Source organism: Capronia coronata, assembly GCF_000585585.1.
Source record: "Capronia coronata CBS 617.96 chromosome Unknown acBCG-supercont1.5, whole genome shotgun sequence".
Classification (NCBI taxonomy): domain Eukaryota; kingdom Fungi; phylum Ascomycota; class Eurotiomycetes; order Chaetothyriales; family Herpotrichiellaceae; genus Capronia; species Capronia coronata.
Genome location: NW_006912897.1, coordinates 784,428 through 801,755, shown reverse-complemented (window position 1 = coordinate 801,755; position 17,328 = coordinate 784,428). Strand labels below are relative to the sequence as shown.

At 52.9% G+C, this 17,328-nt stretch overlaps 5 protein-coding genes across 5 annotated transcripts; 1 reads left to right on the top strand and 4 right to left on the bottom strand.

Moving 5' to 3' along the window:
* Window positions 1-1,137: 1,137 nt before the first annotated feature.
* Window positions 1,138-3,907, bottom strand: A1O1_05957 (uncharacterized protein; the record flags this gene model as incomplete). Its single annotated transcript, XM_007726840.1, has 4 exons — window positions 1,138-1,580; window positions 1,631-3,572; window positions 3,622-3,675; window positions 3,731-3,907. The coding sequence occupies 4 exons, from the start codon at window positions 3,905-3,907 to the stop codon at window positions 1,138-1,140; spliced, it is 2,616 nt and encodes an 871-aa protein (XP_007725030.1).
* A 653-nt stretch (window positions 3,908-4,560) lies between these two features.
* A1O1_05956 (uncharacterized protein) lies at window positions 4,561-5,676 on the bottom strand (the record flags this gene model as incomplete). Its single annotated transcript, XM_007726839.1, has 1 exon — window positions 4,561-5,676. One exon carries the CDS (start codon window positions 5,674-5,676, stop codon window positions 4,561-4,563), a length of 1,116 nt encoding a protein of 371 aa, XP_007725029.1.
* A 976-nt stretch (window positions 5,677-6,652) lies between these two features.
* On the bottom strand, window positions 6,653-7,660 carry A1O1_05955 (uncharacterized protein; the record flags this gene model as incomplete). The annotated part of the gene is made up of 2 exons (XM_007726838.1): window positions 6,653-7,465; window positions 7,580-7,660. The coding sequence occupies 2 exons, from the start codon at window positions 7,658-7,660 to the stop codon at window positions 6,653-6,655; spliced, it is 894 nt and encodes a 297-aa protein (XP_007725028.1).
* A 603-nt stretch (window positions 7,661-8,263) lies between these two features.
* A1O1_05954 (uncharacterized protein) lies at window positions 8,264-13,266 on the bottom strand (the record flags this gene model as incomplete). The annotated part of the gene is made up of 2 exons (XM_007726837.1): window positions 8,264-12,997; window positions 13,057-13,266. The coding sequence occupies 2 exons, from the start codon at window positions 13,264-13,266 to the stop codon at window positions 8,264-8,266; spliced, it is 4,944 nt and encodes a 1,647-aa protein (XP_007725027.1).
* Window positions 13,267-14,338: 1,072 nt separating this feature from the next.
* Window positions 14,339-15,769, top strand: A1O1_05953 (uncharacterized protein; the record flags this gene model as incomplete). The annotated part of the gene is made up of 2 exons (XM_007726836.1): window positions 14,339-14,870; window positions 14,925-15,769. 2 exons carry the CDS (start codon window positions 14,339-14,341, stop codon window positions 15,767-15,769), a joined length of 1,377 nt encoding a protein of 458 aa, XP_007725026.1.
* Window positions 15,770-17,328: the final 1,559 nt, after the last annotated feature.

Sequence of the window (17,328 nt, the reverse complement as noted above, 5' to 3'; positions counted from 1 at the left end):
GCCGCAAAGGGTCTCTCTGTTCCCAGTGGAACACTGCAAGTGACGCCTTAAGGCTCGGCGCCAAAACAAATGTACTGTAGGTACCTAGTGGCGGTTATCTCACCCGGGAGCAGTGGTTACATATGTAGGTCTGTCTTGGCTTAACCCCACACGGATCGGATAAACGCGGAACGGACACTAATCGCCGGCACCACTAAAAGAACATATATAAGTTTAATTCCCCAAAATTCACTTGAAAATTGTTCGTCAAACACGACTCAATTGCCCTTGTCAACACGACTTATTTGTCCGGCTGGCGCAACGGTAGCGCGTAAGTCTCTCTGAACGCACAACTTGAAGTCTACTTGAGTCAATCAAGTTAACACCCTAAATAGGCCAGACTTCTATAAGTGTTCAATTTCTTACGACTTTGAATTACGACCGAAATCTGGAGGCTGTGGGTTCGAGTCCCACGTCGGATGCAATCAATCTTTTTTGATGTTTCGTTTTTGGCCCTTTGGCCTTTTCCCCCTATCACGAACCGATAGGGTGCTTTAATTGATGAATTCTAATTAAGAGGACTCATAAGGAGTTGAGAGTCGAGGTGCGCCAGTTACTGGCGCACCTCACGCTAGTGTGCTTATGTAACACAATGTCACGTGTTGGGAGCGTGACACCCCCCTTCCTTTTTTCGTTGCTCTTGTATGTCGAGATAAAGTGCCTATCTAATGGCTTCAAGTCTAGACTGTTGTTGGGCTGGACTGTTTCGTCTTTTGGTCTTTTTGGCGTCGATGCGGCGCTATCCAGCTTGGGTAGCTATGTATTATCATCATGTATGCGTGTTCGATTGCCTGAACCGGCCACGGACCTCAGGTTACCTAGGTAGGGACATATTACTAGAAGCATTGATGGACTTGATTGATCATTACATATCACGCTAGGAGCATATTTCGTCTCTTAAATCAGATAGATATGAGCTGTCTTGAGTCATCGCTGCTCCCTTCGTCCTCGTGAACAAACCTGAAACGTCTCGACACTCCACGCCAGAGAACTTTTAGCAGACACCTAGGGTCTACGCACCGAGGCCCTGATATGGTTGTGAAGACGGCGTGCCCGAGATCCCGCCTCAGTCCAGCCAACAAACGTCACAAGAGTGGCTCATTCATCATCGTCAAAGATCTGGTACGTGTTGTGTAGGATCGTCTCCACAACCCTGGCTTGCCAACCGGCGTCGGCGATATCGGGACCACCTCCTGGCCCTGCGCCGCCATGTTGTCCCATCAGCGTCGGCGCAAACACAATGGCCAGGTTGCTCATGGTCATTTTGTTCCTGTCGCTGTGCTGGGCAACGCGGTGCAAGTGTAGCGTGAGAGCGCGCAAAGTGGCGTAGTTGGGATCTGGCAACGAATTGACGAGGGCGTGTATCGAATCCCGCCGGATAATGTCGTCGTCTAGTTTGGCCGCTTCGATGAATGCGTGATATTGTGTCGCCGTGAGCAAGGGATCGGGTAACTCCCGGAGGAAGTGTTTGAGCAGAGTGGTGACAGAAGCTATATCGTTGTGAAAAGATGTAGCGTTCCGGAAGTCCACCGCATTGGCATCTAGACGATGGTCAGCATTTCTCTTGTCTCCCAAAGTGCGCCCTTCTTACCATGATCAAATAGCTGTCGCAGCTCCATAATATGATGTGCTGACCCGGAAGTTCGATAAATACCCTCCACGTCGAGGCCGTACAGATCTACAGCCTGGATACATTCACGGACAATGGCGGGTACGGCAGTGCCCTCGCGTTGGAACAAGTCTTCTAACGACACTCCAAACACGGGTCTCACCGGGGGTCCACCTCGCTGGCCGGATGGTCCCCTCGGAGCGAACGAGCTGACACTGCCACCTGATCCAGGAAGCCGTGGCAGAGGCCCATCAGGAGGACCCTGCGGTAGTCGTTGCATTTGCCCATTGCTGGCAGGTCCAGACATGGATCCTGGAGGAGGGTAAGACTGAGGTAGGCCGCCCTCCGAACCGTAGGATCGCGCCCTGTCACCTTGCATATGTGCTGGTGGAGTAGGTCGCTCCTCTAGTTCCGACGGAGGCGGCACAGTGACCTGCGAGAAAACTGTGCTTGGTTGGCCGCGCAAAGGGACACTGTTGCTCGAGTCGCTAGACTGTTCCAGCGAAGATCCTCGGGGAGGTCGAAACGTCATGCGATCATTACTGAGCTGTGGCGTCAAGGAAGACGGAGAGCGTTGATCGAATGGAGTGCCCCCTGGACCACTCTGACCATATTGCTGACCCGGACCGACCATGGGATTCGTAGGTCCGATTGACGAGGAAGGAGACCGAAGATTGTCCATGTGTGGGCCAGTTTGTGGTCCTGAGCCGTTGTTGTATTGTGCCAGAGGTGCGCGGTAATGAGCGTCCGTGGCTCCTGTACTGACCACACCAGAAGTCTGGTCGGCGAATTGATCAGACGCAAAAGACTCGATCTGCGGCAGCTGAGGTGCTACAGAAGGCGGTGGGCTTGATCGCTGGGATGGAGCAGGGCCAAAGTTTGATTGTTGCGGTGGCGGCTGCGGTCGAGGCGGTGGGTGACTCGACGTTGGTCCTTGTCCTGCAGCAGGATACGGCGGTTGCGATCCTGAGGCTGGATATCCATCACCTTGGGAAGTAGTGACACCCGACACCTGTCGGGTCTGATGAGGCGGCCCAGAATTTTGCCCGTACGAATCCGCGGGCGGTTGACTGTAAGGTGGACTAAATTGCTGCTGTTTCGGCGACAAAGCGGGATGCTTTTCATATTTGATCTCGCGTGGTCTTGCAGCTGCCCGGCCGGTAAAGCTTAGGACATAGTCCACAAGATCCCTCTCGTTGTTCACACTCGAGGTGACTTCCCGCAGGCTTCTCGTAGTTGAGCCCGAAGCCGGCGACTGTCCCTTCAGTGGTGTGATGCAAAGTCCATAGCCTAGAATCAGCTTCTCGGTCAGACCTGCAAACTTCTGCATCTGCACGCCCAGGCCAGCATCGATTTCCCTGACGAGTTCCTGCAAAGCGTGCACAGTCTGCGGTCTGAGTGTAGTCAACAACTCCTGTTGTATGCTTTGCGCAGCCTGCACTTTGGCAGCATAATCACTATCGGCAGCTTCCAGCTTGCGATGGAGGTCTTCTTCTTGCTGGACGGCGGATTTGGTTCCTTTCAAGCCAAACCGGCCGGACTGTTTTTCGCCTGTTCTCGCCCGGTCGTACTGCTCTGCCAACGAATTGTATTTAGACTTGGCCTTGTCCATGGCAGACTCGGCGTCCTGGAATCGTCTCTCCGCGCTCAGTCCCGACTGTTTCCAGTGTTTCCGGCCTCTTTCTGTATTCGTTGCCAGCTCAGAGAGTTCTTCCGACATTGCATACAGGGCGGTGACGAATTGAAGGCCATGCTCGGCCATTCGATCGTGGATTCTCGTGATTTCTTCATAGTTTTGCGCAAAAGAGCCTTGTCTGTTTTCCGGCCGTCGTATCTGCTCGTTTGTACTCCGACACAGTCGTTTCAACCCGTGCGCATGCTTCTCTTCGATGACAGATCTTTCTTTCAGGAATGCGGCAAAGTCCTGCGCTGTATTAGCTTGTGGCGAAAGAAAGACATTGAGGCCATCGTACTCTTGTAGAACTTATGCTTTGTTTCAATCTGCCGAGTAGTGTGGTCATTCCAACCTGGAGATCTGGTTAGGAGCCTCTTCAGATACGGACAGTGAGTGACGCGTCTTACATCCGACGACAAAACATGTTGTACGCGTTCTCGTTCCGCGGGACCAATTGCTCCATCTGCGCCATTCATCAGAGAGGGGACCGGTGGCAGAGGAAGCTCGTTTTCGCCAGGGGTCTTTGGGGATCTAGGATCTGAAGGCGCCTCGACCGGTGAGGTCGGTTCGACCGCGGTGGCCATGGGAGGCCTAGAGCGGCTGGTGGCAGTTAAAGAGGTCTATGCGGCGTGCAAGGAGAATTGTATTGGAGTGTAGAAGGCGATGAGACGAGGGCATGAGGTGTAACAAAAGAACCAGTTGTCGCAAGACGGATAGTCGTGATAGAAGTTGGCTGTCCACAGCATGTCAATGCAGTTTGATCTGCATTCTGATCTCGCGACTGCGCCCAAATTCCTTGTTTGAGAAGATTTCTGTCACACACACAGATACACCTCTTCACTGAACCCTTACTTGTCGATCACCGCAACTACTATGTTACACAGGTTGTCCTTACACCTTTTGCGCGTGTCATGGATTGATTGACTTGGGTCCCTCCGCAACAGCTCAGCCTCAAGCTCTATGGCCAGCGTCGTCATCCTGGTCAAACTGCGCCACGAGTCGGCGGGTCGCTTCATTTCATGCCTCACACAGCAACTGGCACTACACCACCAGCTACTACTGTACTCTCGTGCTAACACTGACACAACAAGAAGCCTAGGGCTGTCATCTTCTCTCTTGCTCGGGGTCCCAATCTTCTGAATGGCTCTGAACTCTAGCACTGCGTCTGGAACATGTTCAACCACTTCAACCCAGATGAGCAGACAGACGACCGCGATCGACCACTCCTTCGATATCCTCACAGACGACCTCGCCTCTTATCCTCAGCGATCTTCAGAACAGGCTTGAGATTTTCCTCCTGGACACGATCCCAAAGACTCCCCAGACCGGCTGTCCTGCCTCGTGCGTCTTCTCTCCTAAAGAACTCTTCCGCAGTCTTGATTCTACCCGGGTGGATTTCATCCAGCAGCTCATAATCCCTCCTTATCACGCCTTGGTTCCCACCGGAGTATTTCCATATATTGAAGAACCCAGTGAAGTTCTCCTTGAAGGTCATAACCGCCGGATCCTTGGGATCAGAGTTATACCCGCTTATCAGGCTCGCCGAAGCGGCGCAATTGCCTGTCTCCCAGTACGTCTCCAAGTCAGTATCGATGTACCTGGCCGGGTGGCCGGTGACGGTTTGAAACGCCTTGGCCAGATCAGCATAGTGGATATGATCGATGGCAACCTCGAGATCCATGCCATTAGAGCGTTCAGGATGATCGAACAGCCAGCGAACATAATATTCGCAGTCGTCCAAGGAGACATGCACGACGGCCCCGTCACCCACCGGGACACGCCAAGTGACGATACCATCATCCTCGACCGTGGGCGTGAAGATTGTGGCTTTGGCAATCGACATCTCAATATATGGCCCCGTGGTGAAAACGGCGACGCCCATCCTGTGGCTGTTGACCTTGTCCCTGTTCTGCTGGAGCACCCATTCTCCTATCCTGCCTTTTCCGTCGTAATGGCCGGCGCGGAATTTCGGATCATATCCACCCTTCTTGTACGCGTAGTCGAGGTTGCCGTAGACGTAGAACTTGATGCCTTCTTCCAACGCGAGTTCATAGCTGCGGATGGCCCAGTAGACCTCCGTCTTTTCGCCGCAGTTGAACCCGTCGATGTTGACGAAGGCTCCATCACACCCGCGAAATCCTTTGCGCAGGTCTGCTTCACTGGCAAATGTGCCTTCGACCAATTCGACATTGCCTAGGTCGAGCAGTGCTTTGGCCCTCGATGAGTTGGCATCTCTGGTGAGCACGCGGCATTTGTATTTCTTGTCTTTCACCAAACCGCGGATCACGGGGATTCCTTGGGCGCCGGTTCCTCCTACCACGAAGATATAGGATGCATCATGAGCGGACGCCATGATCGGGATAATGAGCAGTTTGGTTTGGAAGATCAAGATGAGACCATACTGACCCTCGCAAGAGCTGCGGCCACCGCAACGCCTTTAAGTAGCAATGCGAAGGACTTTGGAATGATTAGTTATTCGATCATACCTGGTCTTTGGCATCTTTCTCACTCCAGTCGATGCCGGACAGCTGTTTAGTAAACATGCCAGATACGACGCTGTCTTGGTTGTGATCATCGGACGGTCTTCTCTTCTGTCCTACTGTCTGGTGTAGGATTTGATGATTATCTTCGACTTGAGGCGGACAGGAGAACCATGTTTCACATGAGTAATTGGCCCACAACGACGATTACTATCTCAGCGACATTACCATATCTGATGAGTCTTCCATCTAGTTCCGTTACGCAGCCTCGCGTTGTCCTACCTCGTCGGGTTAACGGCGTGCCAGAAATCGCGGTCGCTGATTCAATCGATCTCAGCATTCGGCGGATCCTGGATTTGTGATCCCAGATCATTTATCCTTGAGGGACTGTACATGGGGACATACCTTCCCTGCTGCTCGGAGATTGGGATCATCAAACATGGTTGAAAGGCCTTGGGTGTCGTTCCTCTGCTTTACAGTCAGCTTCAAGTTTGGCACAAGAGCACTCCCTTGATGTTGACTTCCAGATGATACTCTCGACTGCCGAGGACGTCTACAGTAAATACCTAGGTATATACTAGATAGAGACTTTATCGATAAGGATAACCTTAATACTACTAGTAGTACTCTAATTGATAAGATAGCGTTATCTCAGCTATCGTTAGATGAATATCAACAAGGCTGACTTTCAAGGAGACAGCCCCTGAAAAGTTTAGGAATAAGAGCAGGCAGGGAGTTAGAGACAACTTCGGTTCTTCCAAAGACATGACCTGTTCCACATGTACCCCTCTTCCTCCTCTCTTCGTAACAAACAAACAAGCAAGCTTTGAGGATAGATGTCTAACAGTCCTAACACCAAGCCCAAAGGTCGCGATACTCGCCCAACGCCACAACACCATCTTCCCGATCCACCAGTTCCTCAAAAAACCGATGCACAGCATTAGGATTGTCACTCTTCAAGACATCCAGCCCTCGCCGTCTGACCATCTCCACACCTTCCACTCCCTCTTGACTTCCCGGCCACAATCCCGCAGCTCTCCACACATCCTCCGGCCGCACAGTCGCCCGGCCCAACTTGAGCACGTTCCTGCTCACCGCGGTAGCCAGAACGGCTTTCCCAATTTCCGCCTGCTCGATGCGCTTGCCTGCCGCACGCTCACGTCGCCGCTGTAACGTGAACTCAGGCCTCGCCGGAACCGCGCCCGCCCGCACAAAATGACTAATGAAGAACACCCATTTCTCATCCCAGGTGAGGACTCGCGTCCAGATTTCGTATTTCTGGTACGGCCGGATCTCGCGCCGGAACGAGCACTGCACGCCGCCGAGCATGATGGCGAGCATCTGGCCCTTGGGGACGACGGCGTTGCCATTGGGCAGGAGAGCGGCTGTGGGATGCCGCACGAGTGGCCATATCAGTGCCGCCACCAGGTGCGAGCGTGCGATGTCGACGTCGGCGAAGAACGTCGCGTTCGACTTGTGCAGGTAGTAGTCTATCTCCAACAAGGGGGAGGCGGTGCGGAATATTAGGGGCTGGAAGATTGTTGGTGTTGGTGTTGGTGTTGTAGGTTGTTGTTTACCAGGGGCAGTGGCAGTGTCGGTCGCGTGGATTTGTGACGGCTTGAGCCATGTGCGGGATTGAATGAGGAATGTGAAGAGCCGCAACTGTCTGGTTTAGTCTATGGAAATCAGGGACGATATGACACTCATGGGAGAACCGGGCAATGAATATTCTGAGCGGGAGGGGAAAGGGAGAACAGGCGAGGAGAATGAACCTACGTGCCACACAAGAGGGAGAGCTTTGAGGTTGATGAGAAGAAATACAACGATGGGGATGGCTAGAAGCCACGAGACTGCCATCGACGCGGGAGTCTGGACTCTGGACTGATGTTGCAAAAGCAAAAGAGTAAAGAGTGTGAGTATTCGTTGAACCAGATTCAATGTGTGGCTTTACGACCACCCCCAGTGAGAGGGTATGGCTTCTTTTATGCCGTGGGAGGGACTAGGAATTCCCACGAATACTTGTCCAACTTCAGCTGACTTTGCTCTAGTCTCTAGATCATGCTGACTCGCGTTTGACGGGCTATTTCAGGGGCCACTGCGCAGTCGCAGTAGATTGGCGCTCGAAAAGCTGACGGGACGCCTGAATTGACCTAATCCATTAACCTAGTCAAGACATACTGAGCGTTGCCTGTGGCTTTTTTCCTGTCACCTTCACCCGGCCCGGACAGCCTTCTCTCAAGATCTGGATTATGGGGCATTCTATCTACACCTCTGTGGACGACCCGTTGCTCAGAGATCGCTACCAAATACCCTTGCGCTGTCCTTACTACACGAATGCTAGCTAAATCACCTTACTCCAGACCTATACTGCTCTGGACTGCAGGTAGAACACCATGTTGTGTTCATGCTCGGAGCCCCAGATACGTTACATCACGAGCCAGACCCCTCCGTGTTACACTGTTAATCATGGTGGTCGTGAGGGTCCTGGTCGTGGTCGTTGTCTTCTTGAATACTACTCCCACTGCCCTCCCCCTCCTGGTCTGCCCAGACATCAAGGTCTGCAGACCTTGCCAGCTCTTGTTCGCGCCGACACTCCCGATCCCGGCGTTGTCTCTCCAGCTGCTGTTTTCGGACAGTGTCCAATCTCGCGACCCCGGCATACGGAGTGCTCATCAATCCGCTAGGCCGCGTGAGAGCCGAAATTGTCCAATTCTGACTTGCAAACGAGAAGATGGGATCATCAAACGTTCTGGCAACGTCCTGAATCGTCGAAGAAATGAGCGGTTGCTCTCCCTCGTGGGACTCTTCATGGAAGCCCTCAAAATAGTCACTGCTGGCTGCGGCAAAAGCTGCATCGTCATCACCCTCCATGTCGCGGTTCCTCCTGGAGGACGCTGTGTAATCCAGGGTATCCTGGAAAGTCTTCTCCAGAGGTGGTGGGAGACGAAGTGACCCGAGTCTCGGGATAACCTCCTTGCTGGAAGATCTGCTACGATAAACAGATCTCGCTTTGGACTTGGCTCGCTCGATCTTCGTGTGGCCGGCGCTGGCGCGATACAGTTGCGCGAAATAAGAGCTCTCGTTCTCCAAGAGTCGGGCGGGAGGACCGTACTCGGCGAGTTTGCCATCGGAGATGACGGCGATGTGGTCATAATCCACAATGGTTTGCAGCCGATGTGCGATGGTGATGACGGTGTGGTTGCGGAATGCTGTGCGGATGATCTTCTGCACTTGCTCGTCCGTGGCCAAGTCCAGGGAGGCCGTGGCTTCGTCCAGAACAAGGATTGAGCCGGGCCGGAGTGTGGCCCGGGCAAGACAGATCAATTGTTTTTGACCGACGGACATCTTGTCGCCGTTGACCAGCGCATCGAGGCCGCCCAGCTCGTCGACAACCTCCTGCATCTGGACCTCCGCGAGAGCATGCAGTATGTCGTCGTCGGAGGCGGCTTTGAAAGGGTCGACGTTGTCGCGAATAGACGCCGACAGCAGAAACGGCGCCTGTGTGACGCAGATCAGTCGTTGGCGGACGTCCTGTCGTGGGATTGTCGAGATATCCACGTCGTCAATCAGAATCGTACCCTGTTGCGGTTCCAGAAGGCGAAACAAGGCGGACACCAGTGATGATTTGCCGCTGCCGCTACGGCCGCAGATGGCCAGTTTTTGACCAGGTTCCACCGTCAAAAACAAATCTTCGAGCACAGGTGCAGACTTGCCCTCCCAGGTTGCAGTGATATGGTCCCACGCGACGTGGCCTTCAGCGGGCCAATTTGGTGGAGGGTTGTTCTTTTCTGTTGTCTTGTGCTCTGATGGGGTGTCTTTTGCGAACGAGCGGATGCGCGATACAGCACCGATCGAGGTCTCCAGGGTGGTCCAATTCTCCAGCAAGGCCTTGATGCTGACGCTGAAATTGATGATGTTGACCAGAGCAACTCCGATCAAACCGGGGTCGATGTCACCTTTTGTCTTGGTGGCAATGGTGATCACCACGATGGCGATCCCGGCCACCACAAAGTCGAGAACGAGATTCAACCATCGCTGGACGCAATAGAGAAGGTAGTTGGGCCGTTGAGACCAGTCCAGCTTCTCCTGGCACCGCTGCTCGTATTCGCTTTCCCATCCGAATGCTCGGATGGTGGCGAGTCCAGAAAGGGTCTCAAGGAATGAAGAGAACAGGGGTCCTTTCGCTTCGATATCCAGCAATCTCAACTGTCGAGCTGTTCTGAGATAGAAGGTCTGAATCAGGAAGAAGGCCACGAGCACCGCCGGCATCGCTGCGCCAATGTACTTTGCTGAAATGGCAATGAGGATGATCTGGGCAATGCATGACAGAAGCTCGACGATGGTGTTGAACAGAGCCAGCGGGAGCTCCATGTCGATCAGTTGAAGATCCTGACTGAATCGATTGATGGTGTCCCCCAGATTGTTCCCGGCGAAGAGAGACAAAGGCGCGTCCAGAGTTGTGCGTAGGAGAACAGTGTGAAATGTCGAAGAAGCTTTAGGCATCATCCTAACCACGAGCTGCAGACATGCCGAGCCCAAGGCGAAGAGTGCAACCCACCCGAGCGCAAAGTAGCCTCCTAGATAATAGCCCAAGTTCTTGTTTGGATGCCGTTGGTTCTCTTGAGCCCACCACTTGACGATGTATTGTGGGAACACCAGCGCAAAGACAAAAAGCGAGGCTAGAGCGATGAAGATGGCAAAGTTCAGATAGCCCACCACTTGGGCATAATACTTGTACACGGTTAAGTCGCCCGTGCGCCTCTGATTGCCTACTACCTCTTTGGTGGTCAGGGTTTGAAGCAGGCCTCGCATCTCGGCATCGACCGGTTCGACGGAGACGTTCACAAACTCGGAAGGTTCGCGATCGCCAGATTGAGCGAGCTTCTCCATCGAGGTCAATTCAGAGTAGGTGCCCTGCTCGACCAATCTCCCATCGTTGCCGAGCACTAGGATGTGGTCTCCTGCCGACAATCGGTGCAGCGCGTTCGTGGCATAGATGACGGTCGTCTTTTGTTTGCGAAGAAGCCCTTCTGGGCCGAGCAGGTTGGTGAAAATGCTGTTCTCAGTGCGTGCATCGAGTCCACTCATCACGTCGTCCAACAGTATCAACGGCTGTTTGGAATACACAGCTCGGGCAACTCCCACTCTCGCTTGCTGTCCTCCACTGAGATTCGAACCTCCAGCGTCGACCGGCTCTTGATCCCCTTTCGGCATACGGTCGAGGTCGTCCCGTAAGGCACAGGCATCCACGACCTGATTGTACCACGCCTCTTCAAACATACTCGTGCCCGTGATGTTCTTTTGGATGGTGTCGCTGACTAGCCAAGGAGATTGGCTGGCAAATGCGGCCTGATAGAATGTCCTGGTCAGACTGCCCTGGTTGACAGTTGTTTCGCCCAGCATAGCATGCAAAAGAGTGGACTTCCCACAGCCGACGGGGCCGACGATAAGCGTGAGGGATGAGCTCATCACCGAAAAGTTGAGATCGTGAAGCACACATGCTTTGTCTTGGGCCCACCCAGCGCTGTAGTTGGTAGCTACCACCAAAGGCCGGTCAGATGCCACGCCAGATTTGGAGGTGGCGTTGCCGAGCTCTCTCAGGGGGACCGCATCGTAGCCTTGCTCTGGACCGTCCGGGTAGTAGGGAGTATATGGGGGTGGCGAAGGAGGCATAGCATGACCGTGAGGATCCCGATGTGACTCGGTCGTCAAATACTCACCGATCCGCTGCATGGCACCTATTGATGCCACCAATCCAGCAATAGCATCGATCAACGTCGCCATAGGGCCCCGAAGTAGCGAAAAGACTGCCAACGAAGTGAAGCCTTTGTCTGTCGTCAAGGGGGCTGTACCGTTCTTCTGGGCGAGAAGAGAGAAGATTCCGAATGAAAACACCGGAGCCATGACTGCTGTGGTGTAAGATAAACAAACAATAAGAGCCAATGCGTTCTTGAACTTCCTCGAGCTTTCAATCTCTTTTTGCCGTAGATCCCGTAGCTCGGCTTCGAGCCTTGCCTGGAGACCACCCATTCGGACCTCCTTCATGGACGAAAGCATTTCCGAAGTTGCCTTGATTCGACGCTCGATGGATTGGAGCCAAAGTCTCTGGCGTTCGCCCATGGATGCAGCCACTTTCAAACCAGCGGCACTGCAGAGGATAAAGAAGACTCCCGGAGCGGCGCTTGCAGGGCCAAGCTGGCGTTCAAGAAGATAGATCGAGAGGCCAATGTCGATGGGACTGGCCCAAAGCTCGTGGATGAACCTCAACCCCGTTCCTGAGCGCTCGACATCGGTGCTCATCAGCGTGATTGCCGACGAGTCTTGCGCGGTGGGAATGCTCACACTCAAGGTCTTGTAGTAGATGAGTGAGACAAGGCTTGCACGCAGCCTGGTGATGACGCGGTACGTCTTGTGCTGTGTGTTGGCGTTGGAAACTGCCAGCCCGATATAGATCAGAGCCGTGGCGGCAATGAGGCCATTGCCTAACTCATGGTCTAGCCTCACGGCATCGTCGACGGCGAAGTTGACGACGCGCGTGATCAAGAACGGCTGGGCGAAGGTGAATCCCGACAGAGCCGCCCGGGGGATCATGCCTTGAAACAGGCTGTAACGGTACTCCTTGAGGAGCAATTTGAAAAGTGCAGCGGGACTCTTTGCGGGTAGAGCGCTCCAGTCGGCCCATATCTTGCGTTGAAGGGCGGGAGAACTCAGTTCGTTGTCCATCTGAGGTAGTTGGTCTATTTCTAGGACCTGTTTGAAGCCTCTCAGGAGGAGAGGGTTCACCCACCAGAAAAGGCTTCTGGTGAAGACATTCCCGGCCGTCTCCTTGGACAGGGTCTCGTACGATCGATTATAACCCGTCTCCTTCTCCAAGGATTCGAAGATGAACAGGGCCAGTTGGAAGCCCAGGCTGACCGAAAAGGCCACAGCGAAGGGGACATTGTTCTGAAGTGTCCAGAGCGTTCTTGCCCGGACGGTGTCGAGCAAAAGGGAGACGCCAAAGTACAAAGAAAGCAGCGCCGACGGTCGGACGCTTCTCAAATGCTCAAAGTGCGATAGTCCGCACAAGACGATGGCAATATAAAATGAGAGGGCCTGTGCCGCGATTGAGGCTCTCGTTTTCGGAACATATCCAGGTATGACGAGGAAGATTAGTTTGACCAATTGTATGATGATGAAGCATATATGAAGTGCCTACCTAGAAAGTCAGAAATACAATCATGTGGGCTTGTGACAGGACGCGCAAGACCTACTAGTTTGGTGTAATAGAAGTTGCCCGGGCTGAACACAGGCCTTCGAGGAAGTAGCTGGTAGAGACGAATGGGGACAAGGAAGGTGAGGACCACAATAGGTACTATACACAGAAAGACTTCTTCGAAGAGAAGTGTAAAGTCGAACCCATAGTGGCAGGTCGACGAGACAGCTGGACCAAACACATCGTTGACTTGAATGGTACAGGGCATGGCTCGAAAGCTGAGGCTGGAAGCAAGAGCTCAAACAGGCTGTTGCAGCAGGCACTCGGTCACCGCAGTATCGCAGGAGCTAGTTGGATCATGGCGGTTCGGACGTCCAGGGGAAGCAGATGTATCGGGGGTATCGTGTTTGAGGTTTGTTCGCAGAAGTCGTGTTGATCCTCTTATTGTGTGCGCATCTAACCGCCATGAGTTGAGATCGTTGGATCTCTGTTGGAGCCTTGGTGAATGGTCCAGAAGGCACAGCAGGCGCAAACTAGTTGCTGACCATGAGGGGCACAGCCATGGAGCTCTTTGCACATCCTTTCTTGTGGCTGCCCATCATTCTTCGCGATGCGCCGATGGCGGTTGATGAGGGGCTCAGTAATCGCACTGCCTTGTTCAGAATAGCAGCTGGCCAACACGTACGTACTTACCGGTATACTTACCGGTATAGTTGGCACCATGTTGGCTGGGTTCGTCTGACATGAGGACATTAGCATGGGCGAAGTTGTGGACCCTCAACCTCGTTTCAAGGGCCATATGCGAGACGGGGCCGGGGTCTAGACGTTTCCCAAAGGGGATGTCAGCGACGGATTTGGCAGTTTTGGTCTGACACGAGGCTGGGATACTCGTTCTAAAATGACACACCTGTTTGTCACGTATTGTAGGTATGTCTGTCAAGTAACAAGACAAATGGAATAAATGACAGTCACGCTCCACCTCGTATTCCCTGCATCATCCTCCAACGTCTCCCCTGAATCCTCCAGTCGTCGGCGGCATGATATGCTGCGGCAACCCGAACCAGTGGCATGTGTTTAGGCCTCCAGACTTGGAACTGGGCGGAGGATCGTACTATCTTCAGCTGGCGCTCAGCTGCGACTCCTCTGCGCCTATGGCAGTGCAGACGGGGGAGGCAGCTTCCATCCATGGCTTCTGCGATTGCCCAAAAAGACGATACCTACAACACTACGTTTCTCGACACTCTCACCACTCTTTCATTCATCACAACACCAGAATTGACGTCTGGTTTTTGATATCCAAACCTTTGCTCTGATCGGCTTGAACGGACCAAGCAGGAACCATGAAGGCCTGGCGTGCTCTCTCTCTCGTTTTCTGGGGAGCAGGACTCCTCGTTGCTGCACTACCTGCACAAACAGCACTACCAGAACAACTACCTGCAGCAACACCCTCGCCCACTCCTACGCCGACGGCAACGCTCGAACTTCGTGCAGCAGCAGCTTCTTTCACTGGCGTCCATATCACACCCTACTCATATAGCCATGTTTCTCTTTCTCTGGATCTGCCGTCGTCCACCTGTACCCAGACCATCAAACCGGACAAAAATGGCTATGTACCTCCAGGAACGTGTGGTTCGCTATATGAGTATTATCCATCTTTTGGCGCCGCGATTGTGTTTTCGGTCCTCTTTGGAATACTCTTCATCGCCCATCTTGCCCAGGCCATCGCGCACAAAAAGAGTTTCTGCTGGGTTGTGGTGATGGCCTCATTTTGGGAGTTCGCATCATACGGCTTTCGAACGGCCGGCACAAGAAATCAGCAAAGTACCACTTTGGCTACTCTGTCTCAAATTCTGGTCCTGCTGGCACCCATTTGTGAGTCTGCCTGCATTCGATATCTCTTTTGGGGAAACTAACGAATCTTCCAAGGGGTCAATGCATTCGCTTATATGGTGTTCGCTCGCATTGTACATTTCTTCGCGCCTACAAGGAAGGTCTGGAAGATCAGCCCGTCTATCATGGCGTTTGTCTTCGTTACTTTGGACATTACCTCCTTCATCATTCAGCTCATTGGTGGTGGCATGGCCGGCCCTGGAGCCACTCCAGAAGCACAGCAGAAGGGTGTCCACATCTACATGGGCGGCATCGGGCTTCAAGAATTTTTCATCGTCTGCTTCATGGTGCTGGTGATCAAGTTTCACCTTGAACAAACAAAAGCCCAGCGGTCGGGACTCGTGACAGAAGCTAAAGTGCGTTGGAGATGGATTCTGTACGCGCTCTACATCTGCCTGTTGGCCATCACAGCGCGCATCATCTTTCGTCTCGTCGAATTCTCCCGGGGCTTTGGCGAAGATAACCCTCTTCCACACAAAGAAGGTTATTTCTACGCGCTGGAGGCGGTCCCTATGTTTTTCGCCATCTTGATCTGGAATGCTCTTCATCCGGGAAGATATATGCAAGGTCCCGAGTCAAAATTACCGCCTAGCTGGCTCAGCCGCAAACTTTGTTGTTGCTGTCACCGCAAAGGAAAGCCTCGTGGTGGCGGGCATGAGAGACTGGCATCTAATGCAAGCTATGAGGAACTCAAAGCTTTGAAGTCTAGAGAACCATCGCCGATGCCAAGGGGAAGAGTTGGGGAGCCTGTTGAGTCTAGGTATGAGCCGTTTCAAGAGAGATTGGCTCCGCAAGAGTCGTATACAACCTACGCTCCGGCCAGCCGAGGGAACAGTCCTGGACCACCAGCCCCTGAGCCTAGAAGCTGGACTGGACCATGAGAATAGCGTTACACAACTCAAGATGGAAAGAAGTGCTAGCTTGTACAACTGTTGAGTCGGGACTATTCCGCCATCAAGACGGCGCAACAGTATGGGCATCGTGATATGGCAGTCTGCAATGGGTGACAATTCAGAGGCAGGTCGGATTGCCCAAGACATCAGCGAAGCATTATGGTTGGAGTTTATAAATCGATACTGGAATATGAAAAAGCATTGAACGAAACGAAAGTCTAGATTTTGGAAACTATTTGAGCGTGATCCTAACCGCAGAGACAATCTACCAGACTACCACGGATGGAGGTCATATCCCGGAAATCGGGTGGCCAGGCATCGACTGACCCTTGAAGACCAAAGCAACTCGCGTAGTCTCCCACCTGCGGATCAGCGTTTCGACATTTCCAGGCAACAACTACAGTATGTGGTAGGACAAAGAAGGGTGGAATGATCTGAAAATGTCCGCTGCACGGATTCTCCAAACACCATGTCAAACAGCTTCCCAATTCCTAGTCCCTGGCAACGGTCTCCAGAACCTTGAGCAAGACTGGTTCGAAACAACAGCAGCAGAAACACCAGAAGTAGCGGCCACGTGCGACCACTTTACCTGTTGTCTGTGTAATGTTGATAAAACCAAGATTACAGGTACCTTACGGCGCATGCCCCACCCTGGTAAGTTTACAGCATTTCAAATGTCAATACTATACAAAAAAAATACCTGTCTGGTATCTTACACGAGCGCATACAATACCATGACTCGTACGACCGTATTTACGTGACACTAATGTCGGGTGCTAAGGCAGGTGGCCTAATTGTGTAAGATACCTATCTATCTACCAGGTACTTGGATATCTCACATCTCAGATCCTTGCATCCATGCATCACCATCCTCACGACAGCTTCAGCCGTTCCAGATTCCATAACCATGGAATCCTTCGCTCGAGGTCAGCCTTGTCAGCCTATCATCCAGCTCAACATACGCCCCGTGCTTACGGTAGGACAAGGAATGTGTAGTGCCTACCTGCGCCATGCTGGCCATTAGCTCTGTCGAGGGAGGGCAAGAAGTCCCTATCTCTGAGGAGTAAGCCCTAAGATATGCAAAGCTTGACTGGATATGAATGAGGATTCTGAAGGAATGGCCCCCTCTCGGAATGAGGAGCTGAGGTGTGTGAGCATGTCTGATCAGTCAAGCCCGTCGACACCATCGCAATGGGTTCTAATGATAACTCACCTAGCCTCTCTGGTCATGGGGGCCAAATAGGATGTGTTTGAAATTACTGATACGTTGCGCTTGGCTCTGGTTGTTCGGGCGGATTCAGAATTGGGCTGTTTCCGACCGTCCTGAGGTACGTATATCATTGCTCTTGTAGCAGCGCTGGGCATTCTTCGGCTGCTGGCTTCAAACAAACCTCAGTCTGAATCCCAATCCTTTCTCGTCGAGGTACAGGTACAGGTTTTGGCTCCGGGCCCGGGTGAGGTTGTTCATCCGCCGCCACTACATCTTACTTCAGGCAGAAAGAAGACCCAAGGTCCAGCCTCGGGCGTCGGTACTGACGGAGTGAACA